Raw genomic sequence first — 17,400 nt, forward strand, 5'->3', positions numbered from 1 at the left:
CCTCTCCTCGATTCTCCACTGATAACACTATTCTGCCTCCAGTTGGTAAGCTTGCTAGTCACCCATAATGTGTGATGCACAGATGAAGAAAGGCAGGTTGCTTACCTGTAACTGTTGTTCTTCGAGTGGTCATCTGTGCATTCACACAACCCACCCACCAGCCCCACTCAGTGTCGGTGATTGGGGACAGGAAGTTCTTTTTCCTCCTTCTACGTAACTACTACATGTACATGCTTACTTCTTAGTTAGCTCCTCCTTTACTGGTGACATCTTGCACTAACCGCTTCTCCACCAGGGGGTGATCGGACGGTCTCCATAGACTGGGGAAAATGGCAGGTGCTCCGCCCTTTATAGCACTGTGGGGGAGGGGTGCAGAGTTCCCGCCAAAATCTGTTAAAGCTTTGTATTCTACCCGGCTACAGGCACTGCGCAGGCACAGCACCCATAATGTGTGAATGCTCAGATGACCACTCGAAGAACGACAGTTACAGGTAAGCAACCTGCCTTTATCCCTCAAATGGATGGTCTACCTTTTAATATAAATGGAATCAGGCTTCATTCTCAGGTCCTAATAGTAATACTAACTGCCAGTTTGCAGGTGCATCATGTTACAATGTCACTTCCCTCAGACACAGGCCTCCAGTAAAAAGCATACTTTTTTTCTTTTATTGTTAACCCCCTCAGAGTTTCAGTGGTTAAAACAAAACATCATTAAAAATTTACCTTTGTTTTTTCATAGAGGTACTATATGTCTGAATACCAGTGGTTGATGAACACTTAGTAGCAGTTTGTCTCCAACTCACAGGTTTTTCAATTAGTTTCTTGGAACCTAGAGACCAGCTAGCACTTCATGGGTATTTTATGTACTGTTTTCTTGTTCCATGGAGAGTTACAGTCTTTGCATGAGTTGGGAGAGTTGAATAAGCTGAAACCTGGAGGGATTCTTAGGAAAGAATATATAAGTGTGATTTCTTTAAAAGTGCTGGGGTATTGGAGTGAGTTGGAGGTGTGCCATGTTTAAGGTTACCATTCATCCACAGTTGTATTACACTACATTCAGCACTTGATTTTATACCTTCAGAATATAGAAGTTTGTGTAATTCCCCAATTTTACCAGTGGCCTAAAGTTTCTAGACTGGTATTATTATTAATTTCATTTCTGTGTTCTAGTTCTACCTCCTAAACATATGCAACACCCTAGCAAATAACAATGTAAAATAAATTTTTGGAATATGTTGTGTAGTAATCTGGATTTTTTCTTTTCTGTCCAGAATATAGAATTGCCCAAGGTGTCTTTGGTAAAGGGCCTGAGAAAAAGAAAATAAATGATAGAATTTTACTTGTAGATACTGTGACAAAAGAGCTACCCAACGATCCTAATCTGAAATTCCAGGATGAAGCTAACAAAATTATAACCCATGTCAGTTTTGCACCTCATCCAGGTAAGATTGTTTTTGAAGTGTTACCATGGCCTAGCCAAGATCCATGATAAACATATTGTGTGAAACTAATTGCATGGTTGCTATTCAAAACCAGCAGACACACGTCTGTCTCCTTCTCCATAATGTCATGTAGAACTGACTGCTGTATTGATGTGTCAGTGTTCTGCGTTTCTATACTGTCCATTTGAGGATGTGGAGCAGACCCAGGTAACTGTAGAAAGTGGTAATACTTGAGAGAATGCCTTTTCCATGATCAACCTGAGGTCAGAGGGCATGCTTCTGGTTGTTCTGTATGAGTAGATATCATGATTGGAATTCATCTGTCATGATCCAGTTGTCTCTGACAGCAGCAGGGGCCATACCAGCATTTACTTAATGATCTTTATTGCTAGTACACAAAGCCCTTCTGAGCATAGATGCAAAATGTTGAACCCTATCTACTGTTCATTATCCAAAGCTTCCCTTATAAATCCTTCTGTGTGCCAACCCGCACAGAAGCAGGCAGGTTGATGCTCCTCCTCCTTTGGACTAAACCTCCAGGTTGATGCCCATAGGCTCCCTGTTGGAGTAGCTGGCCATTTCAGCATCCTGCCCTGTGGGTCATACACTTTGCCCAGATTCAGTTTGCTCTGAGATCATCTCTATTTCTGCATTCCACCTTGGGGTAGTAACTATTCAACTTTTCTAGGGGTGTATTGCTGCGGTTGTTCAAGTGTACTTGTACTAATTTCTTCCTGTTGCAACATCTGTCTGGTCCCAAGATCTTGAGGCCCATCTTGAGGTTGGACTGTTTGATAAACAATCTCTCCTTCACCTTCAGAATCTGAATCCTCATGAGAACAGCCACTGTGTGCTTCAAAGCTCAGTACTTCACTGTTCTTGAGCATTGAGAAGACAAGTGTGGGTGACACCATCAGGAGATGATTTTTCAGTGTTGCAGCTTTGTTCATTTGGTAACCCATGCTTCTGAAAGTCAGGCGGGCACCAACATTGAGCTGTTTGTGGTGCCTCCTGAAAACATTATTATTTCAGGAAGTCTTGATTGGTAGAACAGCCACTGTAATTTTTTTCTGATTTTACTGATGTTCTGTTTTAATATAGGATTTAATTTTTTAATTTTTGTTCATCTTTTTATTGTTCAGTGTTCCAATATTTGTTTAAATGTGAAATTCTTGTTTGTTTAAATGTGAATTCTTGCAAGGAACTCCAAGTGGTTTACAATGTTCTCCTCTTTTTATCCATGCAACAACAGCTGTGGGAGGTAAGTTAGGCTGAGCATATGTGACTGGTCCAAAGTCACACAGAGAGCTCCATAGCTGAGTGGAAACTAGAACTCAAATCTCCTGAATCCCAGTCCAGCACACTACACTCATTTAGAGATAAGTGGTTAAACTCCAGGGCATGGGCAACAGATTGTTACAATAGGAACACCAGGATCAGGGCGCACAGGTGCAGGGTGTTCTGCAGCAGATTCAGGGCCAGAAGCAAGGGGCACATTGGTGTAACAATCCAAAGTTAAGCCAAGAAGGCAGAAGTTTCAAGAAATACAGTTCCAGGGTCAAGTTCCACAAAGACAACACATTCTAAAGCAGGGTAGTTCAGTACCTGAGAAGAGAGGGTCAGAGTGGAAACACAGACAGTCTGAGACAAGACACCAGGACAGCTCATGTTACTGATTTGTGCTGGTCTCTAGGCCCTCCAGCTGCATTGCATAATTGCTCTCAGCTGTTCCCTGCAAGTGCCTGCAAAGTTCTGCAGGCACTTGCAGGGTCACTCAGGCCCTGATCCTGACAACAGGGATGCTAGATAGATGGCTGAAGACATTTGACTCTTGTTTTATCCAGGCTAGCAATTGAATTCTTTTTGCTAGTACTGTGATATGTAAAAATTGCCGGTTGCAATGATTCCCCTCTTCTCTTTTTATTTGAAGAAGCTTTGGATTCTTCAAATTAAAGAAGAATTGCTATGGTATTTGAAGTGGTACTATTTTCTCCTCTTTCTTCTGTAAAGATTGTTGGTAATGCTGTTTTCTTTGCTGAGAGTAAAGCTGTGGCGGCTTCTTAGATTATGGAACTGAATGCCTAAAACAAATTTTGTGGTTAGAATGATTTGAAAAACTTTTGTTGCTGAATGCTGTCTAGACTAGATTCTTCTGTTTTTATGGTAATAGCACCACCTTGTGGATTTTTCTTATCTCCATTTGATCTTTAAGTATTTTTTTAACCAACTTTCAGTCCCCTTTTCAGTCCACCTCAGCAAAGGAGATGGTTTATCCTTTCTTTACTGAAGGCAAAGAATAGTACATTAATTCAGAAATAGTTGGCATGACTTTACTGTTTTCTTGGCACCAGCTCAAATGTCTGTTTTTCTGTGTATTTTACCTTCTTTGCTTGTCCTTTTTATTTATCCGCATGTAACCTTTCTTATATATCTGTATTATGTAATGCTATTGTTGTATTTTAAGTTTATAAGAATTCTGGGGTCTTACAGAAGGGTGGTTTAAATGTCTTTGTCATTTTCATCGCAACATATCTATTGTGTTTGTTTTATTTAATTAAAGCATTTCTGTCCTGCCCTTTACTGAGGTCTCAGGACAACAGTACAATAATTAAAAAGCAGCATCAATAAATTACAAAATAATATCCATATTAACATGTTACTTGAACTTTTGCCACAGATAATCTTCTGCCAATTCAACTGGAAAATAAATTGTATGTTCAGAGGAAGCTTTCTTGCCTTCGCCAATGCACTTTGAATTATGTGAATTTTTGGCATTGTTTACCTTGACCTCTCCAGTTAACTGCTTACCAGCACCATCTGACTCTTCCCATGGTTTTAGGCTTTCGCAAGTAAATTAAAATCAATTATGCTCAACCAGTTTTGTATTTCTCCTTTTGTAGGCCCACCAGGAATGAAAACAGGATCTAATTGGAAGGAACCAGATCAGGCAAAGGTAAAGCAAAGATCTAGGTTTCAACCTATACAGTGGAGAATATTTATAAAACATATCAGTTAGTTCTTTGTGGTCTCTGTGCATCATGTATATGAGCTGTGTGCCTGCATGGGGCCTGTTGTTGGGAAGATTATCCTAGCTAAACTCATTTTGGTGGGATCCATGCCCCTCCCCCCTAGTATAAGAGGGACTCCCACCATTTTCCCCAGTTTTCATGAAATCAATGTTTTAGCCTCAGAACTGGGGAAGAAAAACTGTTAACAGCCTGACCTGCACCTTCCTAGTATGGGTCTGAAGGGAAGAAGGTAAAGGAACAGAGGCTGTCAACACCAATGCAGGGCCAGATGATGAGTTCTGTGAATGCAGAGATGACCACTTGAAGAATGTCAGTTATAGGCAAGCATTCTTACTTTCTTCTTTGTGGTCTCTGTGCATCACACATATGGGTGACTAGCAAACTTACTTTGAAAAGGAGGAGGGACAGTACAGTCAGCAGAGGGCTGCCAAGAGGAGGCTCAGCTGAACAAGCAATCTTGCCTGGCATGAACATCAAGCTGGTAGTGCTGGACAAAAGTCAGTAGCGTGGACCACATCACCACTCTACAGAGGTCCTGTCGTGCTGGTGTGCAGTGCCATAGATGTTGCCTTTGTCCTGGTAGAATGTGCCCTCAGTCATTTTGGGTGGTGCAATCCATCCAGTTGGTAAGCCAGTTTAATGAGTGAGTGAGTTGTTGGGTACTAATAGGTTCACCTTTGGACCATTTGTCGTAAGCAACAAAAAGTCTCTGGGACTAGCAGAAGGATTCAGTATGTCAGTGCCCTGTGCATGTCCAGGGTATGCAGCACCAATTCTACAAGGGTGGATGGTGTGGGAAAGAATGGGGGCGCGTAACCATTCTAGCCCCAGCTGATGCTTTCCAAATGATGGACCATTGTGACCCCATGCTGAGGCTGCACACCTGGAGGGACTGCCATTCTGGCCTTGTATTGATTCTGCTCAAGAGAAAGGGAGGGAATGGCCATTCTACCCCTTTGTGTTGCTGCTCACCTGAAGGAAAGGGATTGGCCATTGTTACCCCGGTCTGATGCTTCCCAGCTGAATGAAGGGGACTGGCCATTGTGGCCTCCTACTGATGCTGCCAACCTGATGTGGAAGGACTGGCCCTTTTGACCTTCTGCTGATACTGCTCACCTAATGTAAGGTGACTGGCCATTGTAACCCTATGCTGATGCTGCCCACCTGAAGGGTAAGAATTTTCCATTGTGGCCTCATATTGAAGAAGAGGGACTGGCCACTGTGACACCCTGCTGATGCAGCCCATATGAAGATTCCTGAAGGGCAGGGACTGGTCATTGTGACCTCATGCAGATGCTTCCCACCTGAAGGATAGGAAGTGGCCTTTGAGACCCCCTCCTGCTAATACCCATCAGCCTAAGCATAAGGACTCATCTTTGTGGACTTGTGCTAATGCTCCCCACCTGAAAGATAGGAACTTTCCATTGTGGCCTCATATTGACAGTGCCCACCTGAAGAAGGCCACTCTCACACCCTGCTGATGCTGCCCATATGAAGATTCCTGAAGGGCAGGGACTGGCCATTGTGTCGGCATCTGGGACGAGGGCAGCTGACTAACAGGGTAAAGGCACTGGGACCCAGGCAGCAAGGGCATGGCAAGAGCAAGTCCAGTACTCAGGCCAAGGTCAAGCAGGATGTCAATATACTAGCCAAGTCCATAGAGATGGGTAGCATAGTCCAAAGTGAGCCAAGGGCCAGAGAATCAAGGAAGGTAGGCCAGCCAGGGAGAGAAGGGATGCAGGGGCAGAGTTTCAGGTCTAACAGACCAGGAAGAGCTTCACCAACAACAGGAGTCCTTTGTTGCCAAGGCAGCTTCTGAGAGGAAGAGCTGGTTCTTATATAGCTCCTCCTCAGGGCTTCCCAGGTGGAACTCATGAGGACCCTGCCAGCTGCAGTGGACTGAGATCAGAATCCTGCAACCACCAGAGCTGCTCTGCTGGCCTTTGGCCAGCAGAGGGAGCCCTGAAGCTGCCTCAGGTCTTGACACATTGTGACCTCACGCTGATGCTGCCCATCTGAAGAAGGAGGACTGGCCACTCTGATACCCTACTGATGCTGCCCATATGAAGATTCCTGAAGGGGAGGGACTGGCCATTGTGAGTTCATGCTGATGCTGCCCATCTTAAGCATATCTGTCCTGGTTTAGGTAGAATCACAATGCAACCTTTGGGATGAATGTGCAGTCTGGTCATCCTTATGAAAAATAAGTTACTCTGGATCAATACCCAGAGCACAAAGCCACTCACCTGTCAGGCAAAAGTGATAATCCCCAGAAAACAATTTTCCATGAAAGAAGGTGTGGGTCCACACTGGCCAAAGATTCAAAAGGAAGCTTTGGAAGAGTCTGAAAGACCACCAGCACACTCCATCTTAGTATGAAGGAACGGATGGGCAGGATCAGGTTGTGCAAACCTCTAAGGAACCAATGATACTTGAAGGTACAAAAAGAATGAGAAACCATTTCCTGGTTGTAATCTTATTACAGTGTTATGGAAGTCCATCATTGCTTCATTTTTCTGTACTGCATCAGTGTTTAAAATGTTTATGGGTGTACATATGCAGCATAATTTTAAAAACAAAACCAATCTCTGTTCCAGTAATCACCAAAGGTATGTATTTAAAAGGGCTATATGAAAATTAGGAAAGTGTTGCATATTATTCCAACAGAATTTAATAGTCTATAAAGGTTTAGTGGTGTGCTTGTTCATGGCTAGAAAGTGGCTTAGAAACACCTTGAATTTGAATCATTTTGCTTTTAATTAGGTTTTAGTTCTAAAATAGTGTAGGTAAATTGCAGACTAAGAGCCAATAGTATTGATCCAGCAAAGAAGTATGCTTGGGTTCCCTTGCTGAACTGGGAACTGTGTGTGCAAATTGGAACATCTGTAAATGTTGATGTACAAAACATCTATGGCACCCACCATGCATGATAGCTAAAATGCATTTTATTTCACAATGGAGATGGTGTGTACCTCCAGGTCACATTTTGTCAGTAGATGAGGACCTCCTACAATAATGAAGGGGCAGCTCACACATTTTTCTATCATTTGGCTCCCATATAGCCTTCATTATGTTCTTTGCTTGGTTTTAGCTCATGTGTTATATGTTTACTGTATTGAAGTCAAATCTTATTTATTTAAGGGCAAATCTCATGGAGTATCACAGTGGGAAAATAAAGTGCTATGTGAAGGAAAATCCATAGAACAGCTTTTAGATTTGGTTGACAAGCACTGGACTGGCAGCAAATCACTCCATAACAATGAGAAATTTTTATGTAAGTAAAAATGTGTGTCTTGATTAAGTGTTTCTCTTCAGTGGATTGATTCCTTCTCCCCTGCTAAATGACTCAGGTGTGCTCCTCTAGGTCAATGAATGGCCAAGTTACTCCTGCAAGCTCTGCAACAGGTTGGACAGGCAAGGCAACACTTTTCACATGACTGAGATAATCCTACTGCAAAGCTCAGTTCTTATTCTCCTGTTTGGTGTGAGAAGCTTCCAGGGTGACCTGTGCCACCTCCTGCTGCTTGGAAGGCACAAATCATGTGACCTAGGGTCTGTTGCTATCCTCTTCCCATGCTGCTCTTTCATCAATTTTTTTGGATTGCTGTCTGCTTTAAGTGCTTCTCCTCTATTCTTGTGGTTCAGGCTATTTCTTATGCCTGATCTTATTTTATACCAGGCTATTTCTTATACCTGATCTTATTTTGTTTTACAAGTTATGTTATTCTTTCCCTTCATTAAAAAAATCTGACTTTTCTCTGCTGGTCTGTTAGTGTCTGATGGTTCCCACTAGAAACACTCCTATCAAGCCTGATAAAAGAGCAAACACAGACTCATGAGGAAGCAAAGTGAAGCTCTTGCTTTGAGTCATCCCTCTGTGAGTGCACACAGATAAAGTAAGAGCTTTAGTTGTTCATTAGCAGACTTCTCTAATTACAGTTACCAACTGAAATTATTCAGGAGATACTCTCCAAATTGGATGACCAAGACTACTTAATGCTGCTCAAAGAGGCTCCCACTCTTATCAAAGGACTTATCAAAGTCCTTCTAAAGTCTTTGATAAGCAGAGACATTTCCTGGGGGAGACATTGAAAAATACTCATATCTTGTTCTTCTGAGGTAAGAGGAAGGGCACATGATCAGATCTCAAGCCAAGTTGCCCTCCAGTTTTTCAGTATCATGCTTCTGTGACATCTCCTCACCACTCAAGGGGAAAATGTTTTCTAAATCCAAAGACCTCCCCACTTACAATCTGGAGGTAGAGGCCATACTCATAGACCCTGATAACTGTGGAATAGTTACTCAGGACCCACCCTTGCATCCCCTCAGATCATGAGGAAAAGGCTTTAACATAGAGGATTTTTTCCTCAAAATCATACTGTTTAATAATGCTGACCTTAATTACACAAAGTTTTCTCTAGGTTTCTGCCCTCCTGGTTAGAATCCAGCACTGTGGGGAACATCTGTTTATCCAAGAAACCAAGCTCGCTCACAAACTTGTGCCTTTTGCAGTGACTTTTAATGATGTAATTAAATCAGAACGGACTGAACGAAATGTTTACACTAAAACAAAACATGCTGTGGAGGATCCTTAAGATTCTTTTACTGCACGCTGAGCCACCCTGGAGTCACTGGCCATAGTACTGAGGGATGGAGAGACTCCTTGAGGATCAAGGGTGGGAAAAGCTCATACCTAGTGAGGCAACTGTATTTGCCCTCTAAGCAGCTTCTATCTTACCCGTTTTTGACAGACCTTCCTTACTGCAACTGAAAGATTTGAATCAAGACCTCATACTATACTTAAGCCCCAAACTGCACAAGGCACTCCAAAAACATATGTGGGGATCAACCTTGCCTTAGTTCTCTTTAAAACAGTGTTTCCCAGACTGTGTAATTGTGAAGGCAGCAGGAAAGAGTATAAAATGAACACTTTTAGAGCAGGGGTTCCTAACCTTTTATGAACACATGCTATCATAGGGCACTTGCTCATTTATGAAATTCTGGCATGGTAGGCATAGGCAGTCAGAATAGGCTAATTTTCGACTTCTGGTTGGCGTCATGGCAAGATGGCTGTGAAGAACGGGGACTCCCGTAATCACGCCGGTAATTTGTTCAACAGTGAGCTGGGATAGGCTCATCCAAGCCCTTTCGGGGCAGGGATTAGAAGCCCGAGCATACTTCTGGTCAATGTGGGGTGGCGGCTCCACATTTACTGGGAGAAACTTGGGATTTTCTCAATCAAACAATACAGGGGAGAGATCAGCTCTCTGCAAGCCATAGATGAATGGATATAGCACAGAATAACAGCTTGAAGTTCATCAGATCTGCTGGGTGAACATTTCTACCTTTTCAATACTACCCATGAAAGAACTGAAGTGGATATTAATTGGGACAAAGAAGAAAGAAAAGTCCCTTTGATGGAGGGAGGAATTTCCCCTCCCCATATGGTGTTTAAGCGGCGATTAATCTAGGGGAGAGGAACTGAGGTTTTTTGAAAGTATGAGGCTGGAAAGAAAGATTTCTTTTTTCTAACCTCCCCAAGGGCGAAGAATCAGAATAAAATCTATTGTGGATTAAGTGATAGAAGGACAAGTTTTTTACTTAGGTTTGGTGAACGGCCATTTTCTTCTTTTAGTTTTCTTTGTGACATCATATAAAGACAAAATAACCATTTGCTGCCATCCTGTGGCTATTGGATTTATAACAAGTCTCTTTCCTTTTTTTTTCCTTTCTCTTCTCTTTTTTTTTTTTTTGTTGCTGCCTTGTAATTATTGGCAAAAAACTATTATCATTATGAAAAAAATACACTCTTCCTCCTCTTCAGCACCTGCATCAGCTGCTCAGAGTCCAACTCACCAGTCTAAAGCTGCAGATGCCGAAAAATATCTAAAAGACCTACAAATGACTCTCTTGGCGATACAAACATCACTAACAGCTCTGCAAGCATCCCAAGAGGCTATGCAAATTGCTATATCAAAATTAAGTTTGGAACAGAAGGATATTTTGGCAGAACAGAGGAACATGTCAACTGAGCAGAAAAACTTCGCAAATGAACAAAGGGAACGTCTTGACAAACTGGATAGCTCTCGTTAAGGAGGTATCAACTCAACCGGCGGATGTTCAACTTAAAACTGAACAGAATACACAAAAAATACAACAAGCGCATGAAAAACTTGAAACAGTAGACAAAGAAACACAATAAAGCAAACAAGTCATTATGGGATTCGCTTGCTATATTAGAGATGGAAAAGGCATCTAACTGTCTGAGATTTCAGAATATACCTGAAGGAAAGAATGAGGAATTACCGAAATTAATGATTATCATGTTGGCAGAGTCGTTGGATTTGGAATACAAAGAGGTGAATGCAGGGACTGACCTTGTTTACAGGGTGAATTCAATGCCAGAAAACATAACCTTCCGAGGGAAGTCCATGTTAAATTTACAAAAAGGTCTATAAGAGACAATGTTTTGAGGGCCCTACATGATAAACCTTTAAAGGCGGGTGGTCTTCATGAGGTGACTGTTTTGAAACAAATACCATGGAGGATTAGAGAAGGATGAAAGAAATATTTATTCCTTACTACAAAGCTGACTCAGAAAGAGATCATGTTTAGGTGGCTAATGCCAGAAGGAATATTTTTCACCTGGAACTCTACAAGATACAAGCTGGACTCAATCTTCAAGGCACAAGAGTTTTATGAAAAATTCAGAAGTACATTTGAAGAGTGCCCCAAAAGAAGAAGGGAAAGGTGCTGAACCAATGGATCTAACAACATACCACTCTGAAGAAGGAGAAATAGTGAATTCAGACTTACAACAAGAGGGACAGACACTGGAACCAAAGGAAAAGAAGAAAGGTAGAAGTGTAAAGGTGAAGTATAAGATAAATATATACTCTTAAAGTATAGCCTTTAAAAGGGAAGGAAAAATTGAACTGCTCTCTTCAAATGTAAATGGACTAAACGGACCCTCTAAGAGGAGAAGGATTCTCTCTCAACTTCAAAAATGAAAATTAGACATAATTTGCTTACAAGAAACACATATTAAGAAACAACATAGTAAGCTTTTGGAATGTTTAAAGCTTGGAAAGCTATTTATATCTTCTGCTTCTCAAAAGAAGAGAGGTTTAGCATTATACTTCAAGGAAAATTTTTGTTGTTGTTAGTCGCAAAGTTGTGTCTGACCCATCGCGACCCCATGGACAACATTCCTCCAGGCCTTCCTGTCCTCCACCATCCCCTGGAGTCCACTTAAGCTCACACCAACTGTGAGTGACTCCATCTAGCCCGTCATTCTCTGCCATCCCCTTCTTCTTTTGCCATCTATTGTTCCCAACATTAGGCTCTTCTCCAGGGAGTCCTTCCTTCTCATTAGGTGGCCAAAGTATTTGAAAGTTAAAATTAGACCCTAAATATATATTAGCTGATGAGGATGGTAGGATTCTGATGGTTGAAATCACAATGAAACTTAAAAAGGTGCTTTTAGTGGCAATCTATGCCCCAAACGACCATCAGGAAATGTTTTACCAAAAATTACATGCTCTACTCTTACAATTGGACTACCAGACTGTGTGTGTAATGGGAGACTTCAGTGCAATTGTGGATAAGAAAATGGACCATAAGAGTGAGATTAAGGGAAAAAAGGGCAGGAGGATACTCCCGAAGTCTTGTTCTAATATGATTGAAGAATTCAGATTGATAGATGTTTGGAGATATGAAAACCCAACCTCTGCTAAATATTCTTTTTATTCAAACAGACATAGGTCGTGGTCTAGAATTGATATGGTTTGGATAACCCCAGACTTAGTACCAGACTTGTTAGAAGCTGAAATAGAGGCATATGTCTGGGCAGTTCACAATCCTGTAGCTATATCACTGAAAGGGACAGTAATGACGCCCAGATGGAGCTTAAACAAAGCCTTATTAAAGGATAAAAAATTCACAGAAGAGATAAATAAGGATATGCAAATATTCTTTCAAATAAATAAAACTGAAGAAACCTCTTTGCAAAATGTCTGGGATACAGCCGAAGCCTGTATCCCAGGGGGGGTTGATAAACATATTCAGCAAATATAAACAAAAAGAAAAAACAACAATGAGCTAAAATAGTAGAGGAATTGATGAAATGGGAACAAGAATTACAGGAAGATCCATTCAAAAAAAACTTTAAGGTCCAAATGAATATTTTAAAACACAAACTGAATCTCCTGGACACAAATGAACTTACTAAGCAAATGAAATTAGCCAAACAGAACTTATTTGAAAATGCTAACAAACCAGGGAGATGGTTAGCATATAAGGTAAAGAAAGAGAGAGAAAAGAGACTGATTTCTAAATTGAAGGATGGAGAAGGATGACTGCAAGTACAAAGAATACATATCAAGAAAATAGTGGAAGATTTCTTTGCAAAGCTATACCAGAATGATGAGATTTCAACTGAGAAAGTAAAAGAATACATCTGAAAGGGATATTTGCCTAAGTTACCGGAGAAATACCAAAAAATATTGAATCAAGAAGTAACAATCACAGAAGTAATAGAGGCAATTAAGCAACAAGAGAACGATAAAACTCTTGGCCCAGATGGGCTACCAGCAGAGTTTTATAAATCCTTTGAAGGAATTTTTGCTATGCTTCTTAAGGATATATGTAATGCAGCATTGTTAAATGCTAAAATACCAAATACTTAGACAGAGGCAAATATCACATTAATACCGAAAGAAGATACGGACTTGATGCAGATTCAAAATTATAGACCTATATCACTATTAAACGTGGATTACAAAATTGTTCCCTCGATAATGGCAGAAAGATTGAAGAAGTACCTAACAGACTTTATTCACTCAGATCAAAATGGTTTTTTACCTAAAAGTCAAATGAGGAATAACTTGAGAACTATCTTGGACATTTTAGAGTATTATGAGATACATACGGAAAAACCAATGGCACTATTATTCATGGACGCACAGAAGGCCTTTGACAATGTTAACTGGCAATTTATGAAGCAACAGCTGGCTCAAATGGAGTTTGGGGAAAAGTTTATTAATGCGATATCAAGCATCTATCAAAAGCAGTCAGCTAGGATTATAATCAATGGAGAATTTACAAATATCATAGATACACATGAGGGTACAAGACAAGGATGCCTGTTATCACCACTGTTGTTTATATTGATCTTAGAAGTATTAAACAGAAATAACAGGGATGATACGGACATTAAAGGCACTAGAATTAGAGATGAAAGCTATAAATTGCAAGCATTTGCAGATGATCTAGTTTTCATAACGGAGGAACCCTTTGCAACAATGCCTAAACTCATATAAAGGATTGAAGAATATGGCAAGGTTACTGGGATGAAAATAAATAGAGAAAAGACGAAACTGTTAGTAAAAAATTTCACACAGGACCAGAGAAAAACTCTGCAGGAACAAGTAGACTTGCAGATTGTTAAAAAGGTTAAATATTTGGGAATTTATCTTACAGCTAAATGTACCACTCTGAAAGAAGACAATTATGAAATGAAGGATATTAAGAGTGATTTGGAAAAACGGGCTAATTTGCAATTAACCTTGCTGGGAAGAATAGCACTAGCTAAAACGAATATATTACCAAAGCTTTTGTTTTTATGCCAAATGATTCCCATAAAAATTGATAGCAATTTTTTTGATGATTTAAATTTTCAAATTTCAAGATTTATATGGAGAAAGAAGAAACCAAGGATTAAACTAAAAATACTTCAGAAGGCTAAAGAGAATGGGGGCTTGGGTCTCCTTGATTGGATGCTGTACTATCAAGCTTCAGTTTTACCGTGGCTAAAAGAATGGATAACTTTAAGAAATAAGATAATCTTGTATCTTGAAGGGCATTATTTGCAAATGGGCTGGCATGCTTATATGTGGTATGAAAAGGCTAAGCTACATGGCTCTTTTCTAAGTCACTATATTAGAAAATCATTAATGTCGGTGTGGGAAAAGTTAAAGACAAAATTGTATAATAAATTACCAAGATGGCTTTCACCTATGAAAGCTTTTGTATTTCCAAATGCATTGAATTTTGAAGGGATCATAAGATATGATGACCTTATGGATAAGGATGGAGGATTGAAATTGAATCAAGAAACACAAGAACAGGGATCTAATATCTCTTGGTGGCATAAGGTACAGATATAATCGAGATATGCTAAAGACTATAAAACATGGGGCTTTTATAAAGACTTAACAGCATTTGATCAAGTGATGCTTAAATCAGATGAGAAAATGATTAAAAGACTATATTAAGGGGAGAGAAGTAGTGGGACCACTAAATAAGGATGAAGGAGATCCAGTGACTGATACAAGGGAACAGGCACAGATGTTAAATGACTATTTTTGCCTCTGTGTTCTCCCCAAAGCAGGACCGGGGAGATCCGTATAGGAGATTAGATGAGGCTGGGGACTTAGGGGCACAGATTAGAGTCATCCCCCTTGAAGTTGAGGGGCTCCTCAGGGCATTGGACATTACAAAGGCGCCAAGCCCTGATGGGTTACACCCGAGAGTACTTTGAGAGTTGCCAGGGGTTCCCTCACGCCTGCTGGCCTCCATTTTTGAGGCCTCGTGGAGAACGGGTGAAGTTCAAGAGGACTGGAGGATGACGTCAGTGGTCCCAATTTTCAAAAAGGGTAGTAGAAGGGACATGGGGAATTACAGACCTGTTAGCCTTATGTCCATTGTAGGAAAAACAATGGAAAGGGTCATAAGAGAGAGAGAGATCTAGTGATGCTAGATAGGGAAGGGAGGCTGGCAGCCACACAACATGGCTTCCGCTAAAACAGGTCCTGCCAGACAAACCTTGTGGAATTCTATGACCGCACGGATGCTGACAAGCGCCTACGTTGACTGGACATGAGAAACTCTCATCAATCCTCCAACCCACCCTTTCCTCTCCCTTTTAGAGATTGGCTGCAAAGTCAGTTCCCCATTTGGGAGTCTATCACATCTGATTGGTGGGTTATTTCCATCATAGAGCATGGATATAAAATCGAGTTTGAAACTGTGCCACCTTTAGTTCTGATCTGATATACAGCAGCCTCTCCAGCCCTCCTGGAAGAAGTCACTGAGCTGCTTCGTAAGGGATTGATCTGGAAAGTTACTCAGAAGGACTGCATGGTTTCTACTCCATGTACTTCACGGTACCGAAGAGAGACTGGGTTGTCCGCCCCATTCTGGATTTATGTAGAGTTAATAAATGCATCAAAACCAAAACATTCAGAATGACCATGCTCCAGAACATACTTCCATTGCTTAGGAAAGAGAATTGGTTCACATCCCTAGATTTAAATGATGCTTACTTCCACATTAGAATCCATCCTGCTCAAAGGTGTCTCCTGCAGTTTACTGTCGATAGCGAGGTCTATGAATACAACGTGCTCCCTTTTGGGCTCACTACTGCTCAAGTGTATTTATGAAATGCATGGCCCTTGTTTGTGCCTACCTCAGACTCCAGGGTGTCTAGATTTACCCTTACCTGGATGATTAGCTCATCGTCTCCCACTCCAGAGACAACTTACTGGGTTCGATCAACATCACCTGCTCCCTACTTGACCAATTGGAACTTTGTATCAATAATGAAAAGTTACGCCTTGTTCCTTCCCAGGTCATCAGTTACATTGGAGCATGCCTGGACTAACTCCGTACCCAAGTCTTCTTGCTACCAGACCAACAACAGAGACTGATAGATTCTATACAATGTCTTACCACCCAACGGACTGTCCCAGCACACTCCATCCAACAGGTGCTCGGACACATGGTTTCCACGGTATCAGTGGTATTGAATGAAAGACTGCAAATGCAGCCTTTGCAGTTGTGATTCAATTGCAACTTCCACCCAAAACATGATCAACCGAACCAACGGTTACAGCCCCTGCACTCAGTCCTCCGAACCCTATTCTGGTGGACTGTCAACACCAACCTGGCTTGCGGAGTACCATTCCATGCACCGGAACCAACTGTGACACTCTATACTGGTGCCCATTGTGCGTCTCTTTGAACACAAGGCACCTGGCATGGACACGAGATCACCAGACACATCAATTATCTGGTGGTCTTCAAAGCACTATACTCTTTCCAATCGGTCCTACAAGGTCAAATGGTCCAAATTGCATCGGACAATGTGGTAACTGTATTCTCATTCCCTGGACAAGCAGGGCGGAACAAGATTGGTCCCATTAGCACATCTCACCCTTCACATGTGGAACTGGTGCATTGCCCACAGGATCACTCCTCAAGCAGTTCATCTAGCCGGCACTGACAATGAGGAAGCTGACTCTCTCAGCAGACACATGTCCACAACTCATGAGTGGGAGCTAGACCATCAGATTTGCCGATTTCTTTTCAAGCTATGGGGGATACTGACCATATACCTTTTCGCCATGTGCAGGAATTCTGTCTGCAGGACCTACTGCTTCAGAGCAGGCATTAGCCTGGATTCGAACAGGGACACGCTCATGATGTCCCAGGAGAATTAATTCTTCTATTTCCCCCAATCCCGCTGATAACAAAAACTCTGGCAAAGATTTGTCGCGACGCTTGCGGCATCCTTATCACTCCCTGGTGGCCCCGACAGTCCTGGTTCTCCACTCTCCTTCAGCTATCCAACAACAATTTCCTGCACCTACCTCACATCCCACACTTTCTAACTCAAGCACAAGGTGTTATATGGCATCCAGATCTGTATTCTCTGAATCTCACCACTTGGCTCATTTGTTAGCCTCCCCTCAAACAGTTTCTTCGAATCCTACAGCATCCTCAGTACTGACTATTGTCTTCCCTCATTCGGTACCGACAACTCTCTCTGATCTGACGAAAGCATCTTCTTTGGGACTGGCTGTAATTTTCTCAATGCCACCTGCCTTGCGTACAACCACTTCGAGAATCACGGACTCTCACTATACCAT

At 41.5% G+C, this 17,400-nt stretch overlaps 1 protein-coding gene across 1 annotated transcript in view; it reads left to right on the plus strand.

Moving 5' to 3' along the window:
• The window catches only part of CEP72 (centrosomal protein 72), a 67,491-nt gene that overhangs the window by 32,584 nt on the left and 17,507 nt on the right, over positions 1–17,400 (plus strand). The window contains exons 8-10 of the mRNA XM_044419081.1: positions 1,272–1,442; positions 4,343–4,395; positions 7,613–7,745. Coding sequence (XP_044275016.1) covers positions 1,272–1,442; positions 4,343–4,395; positions 7,613–7,745 — 357 coding nt within the window. The remainder of the gene's footprint in view (positions 1–1,271; positions 1,443–4,342; positions 4,396–7,612; positions 7,746–17,400) is intronic.

The sequence above is a fragment of the Varanus komodoensis genome, unplaced genomic scaffold (genome assembly GCF_004798865.1).
Source record: "Varanus komodoensis strain SLA01 unplaced genomic scaffold, ASM479886v1 scaffold10, whole genome shotgun sequence".
NCBI lineage: Eukaryota > Metazoa > Chordata > Lepidosauria > Squamata > Varanidae > Varanus > Varanus komodoensis.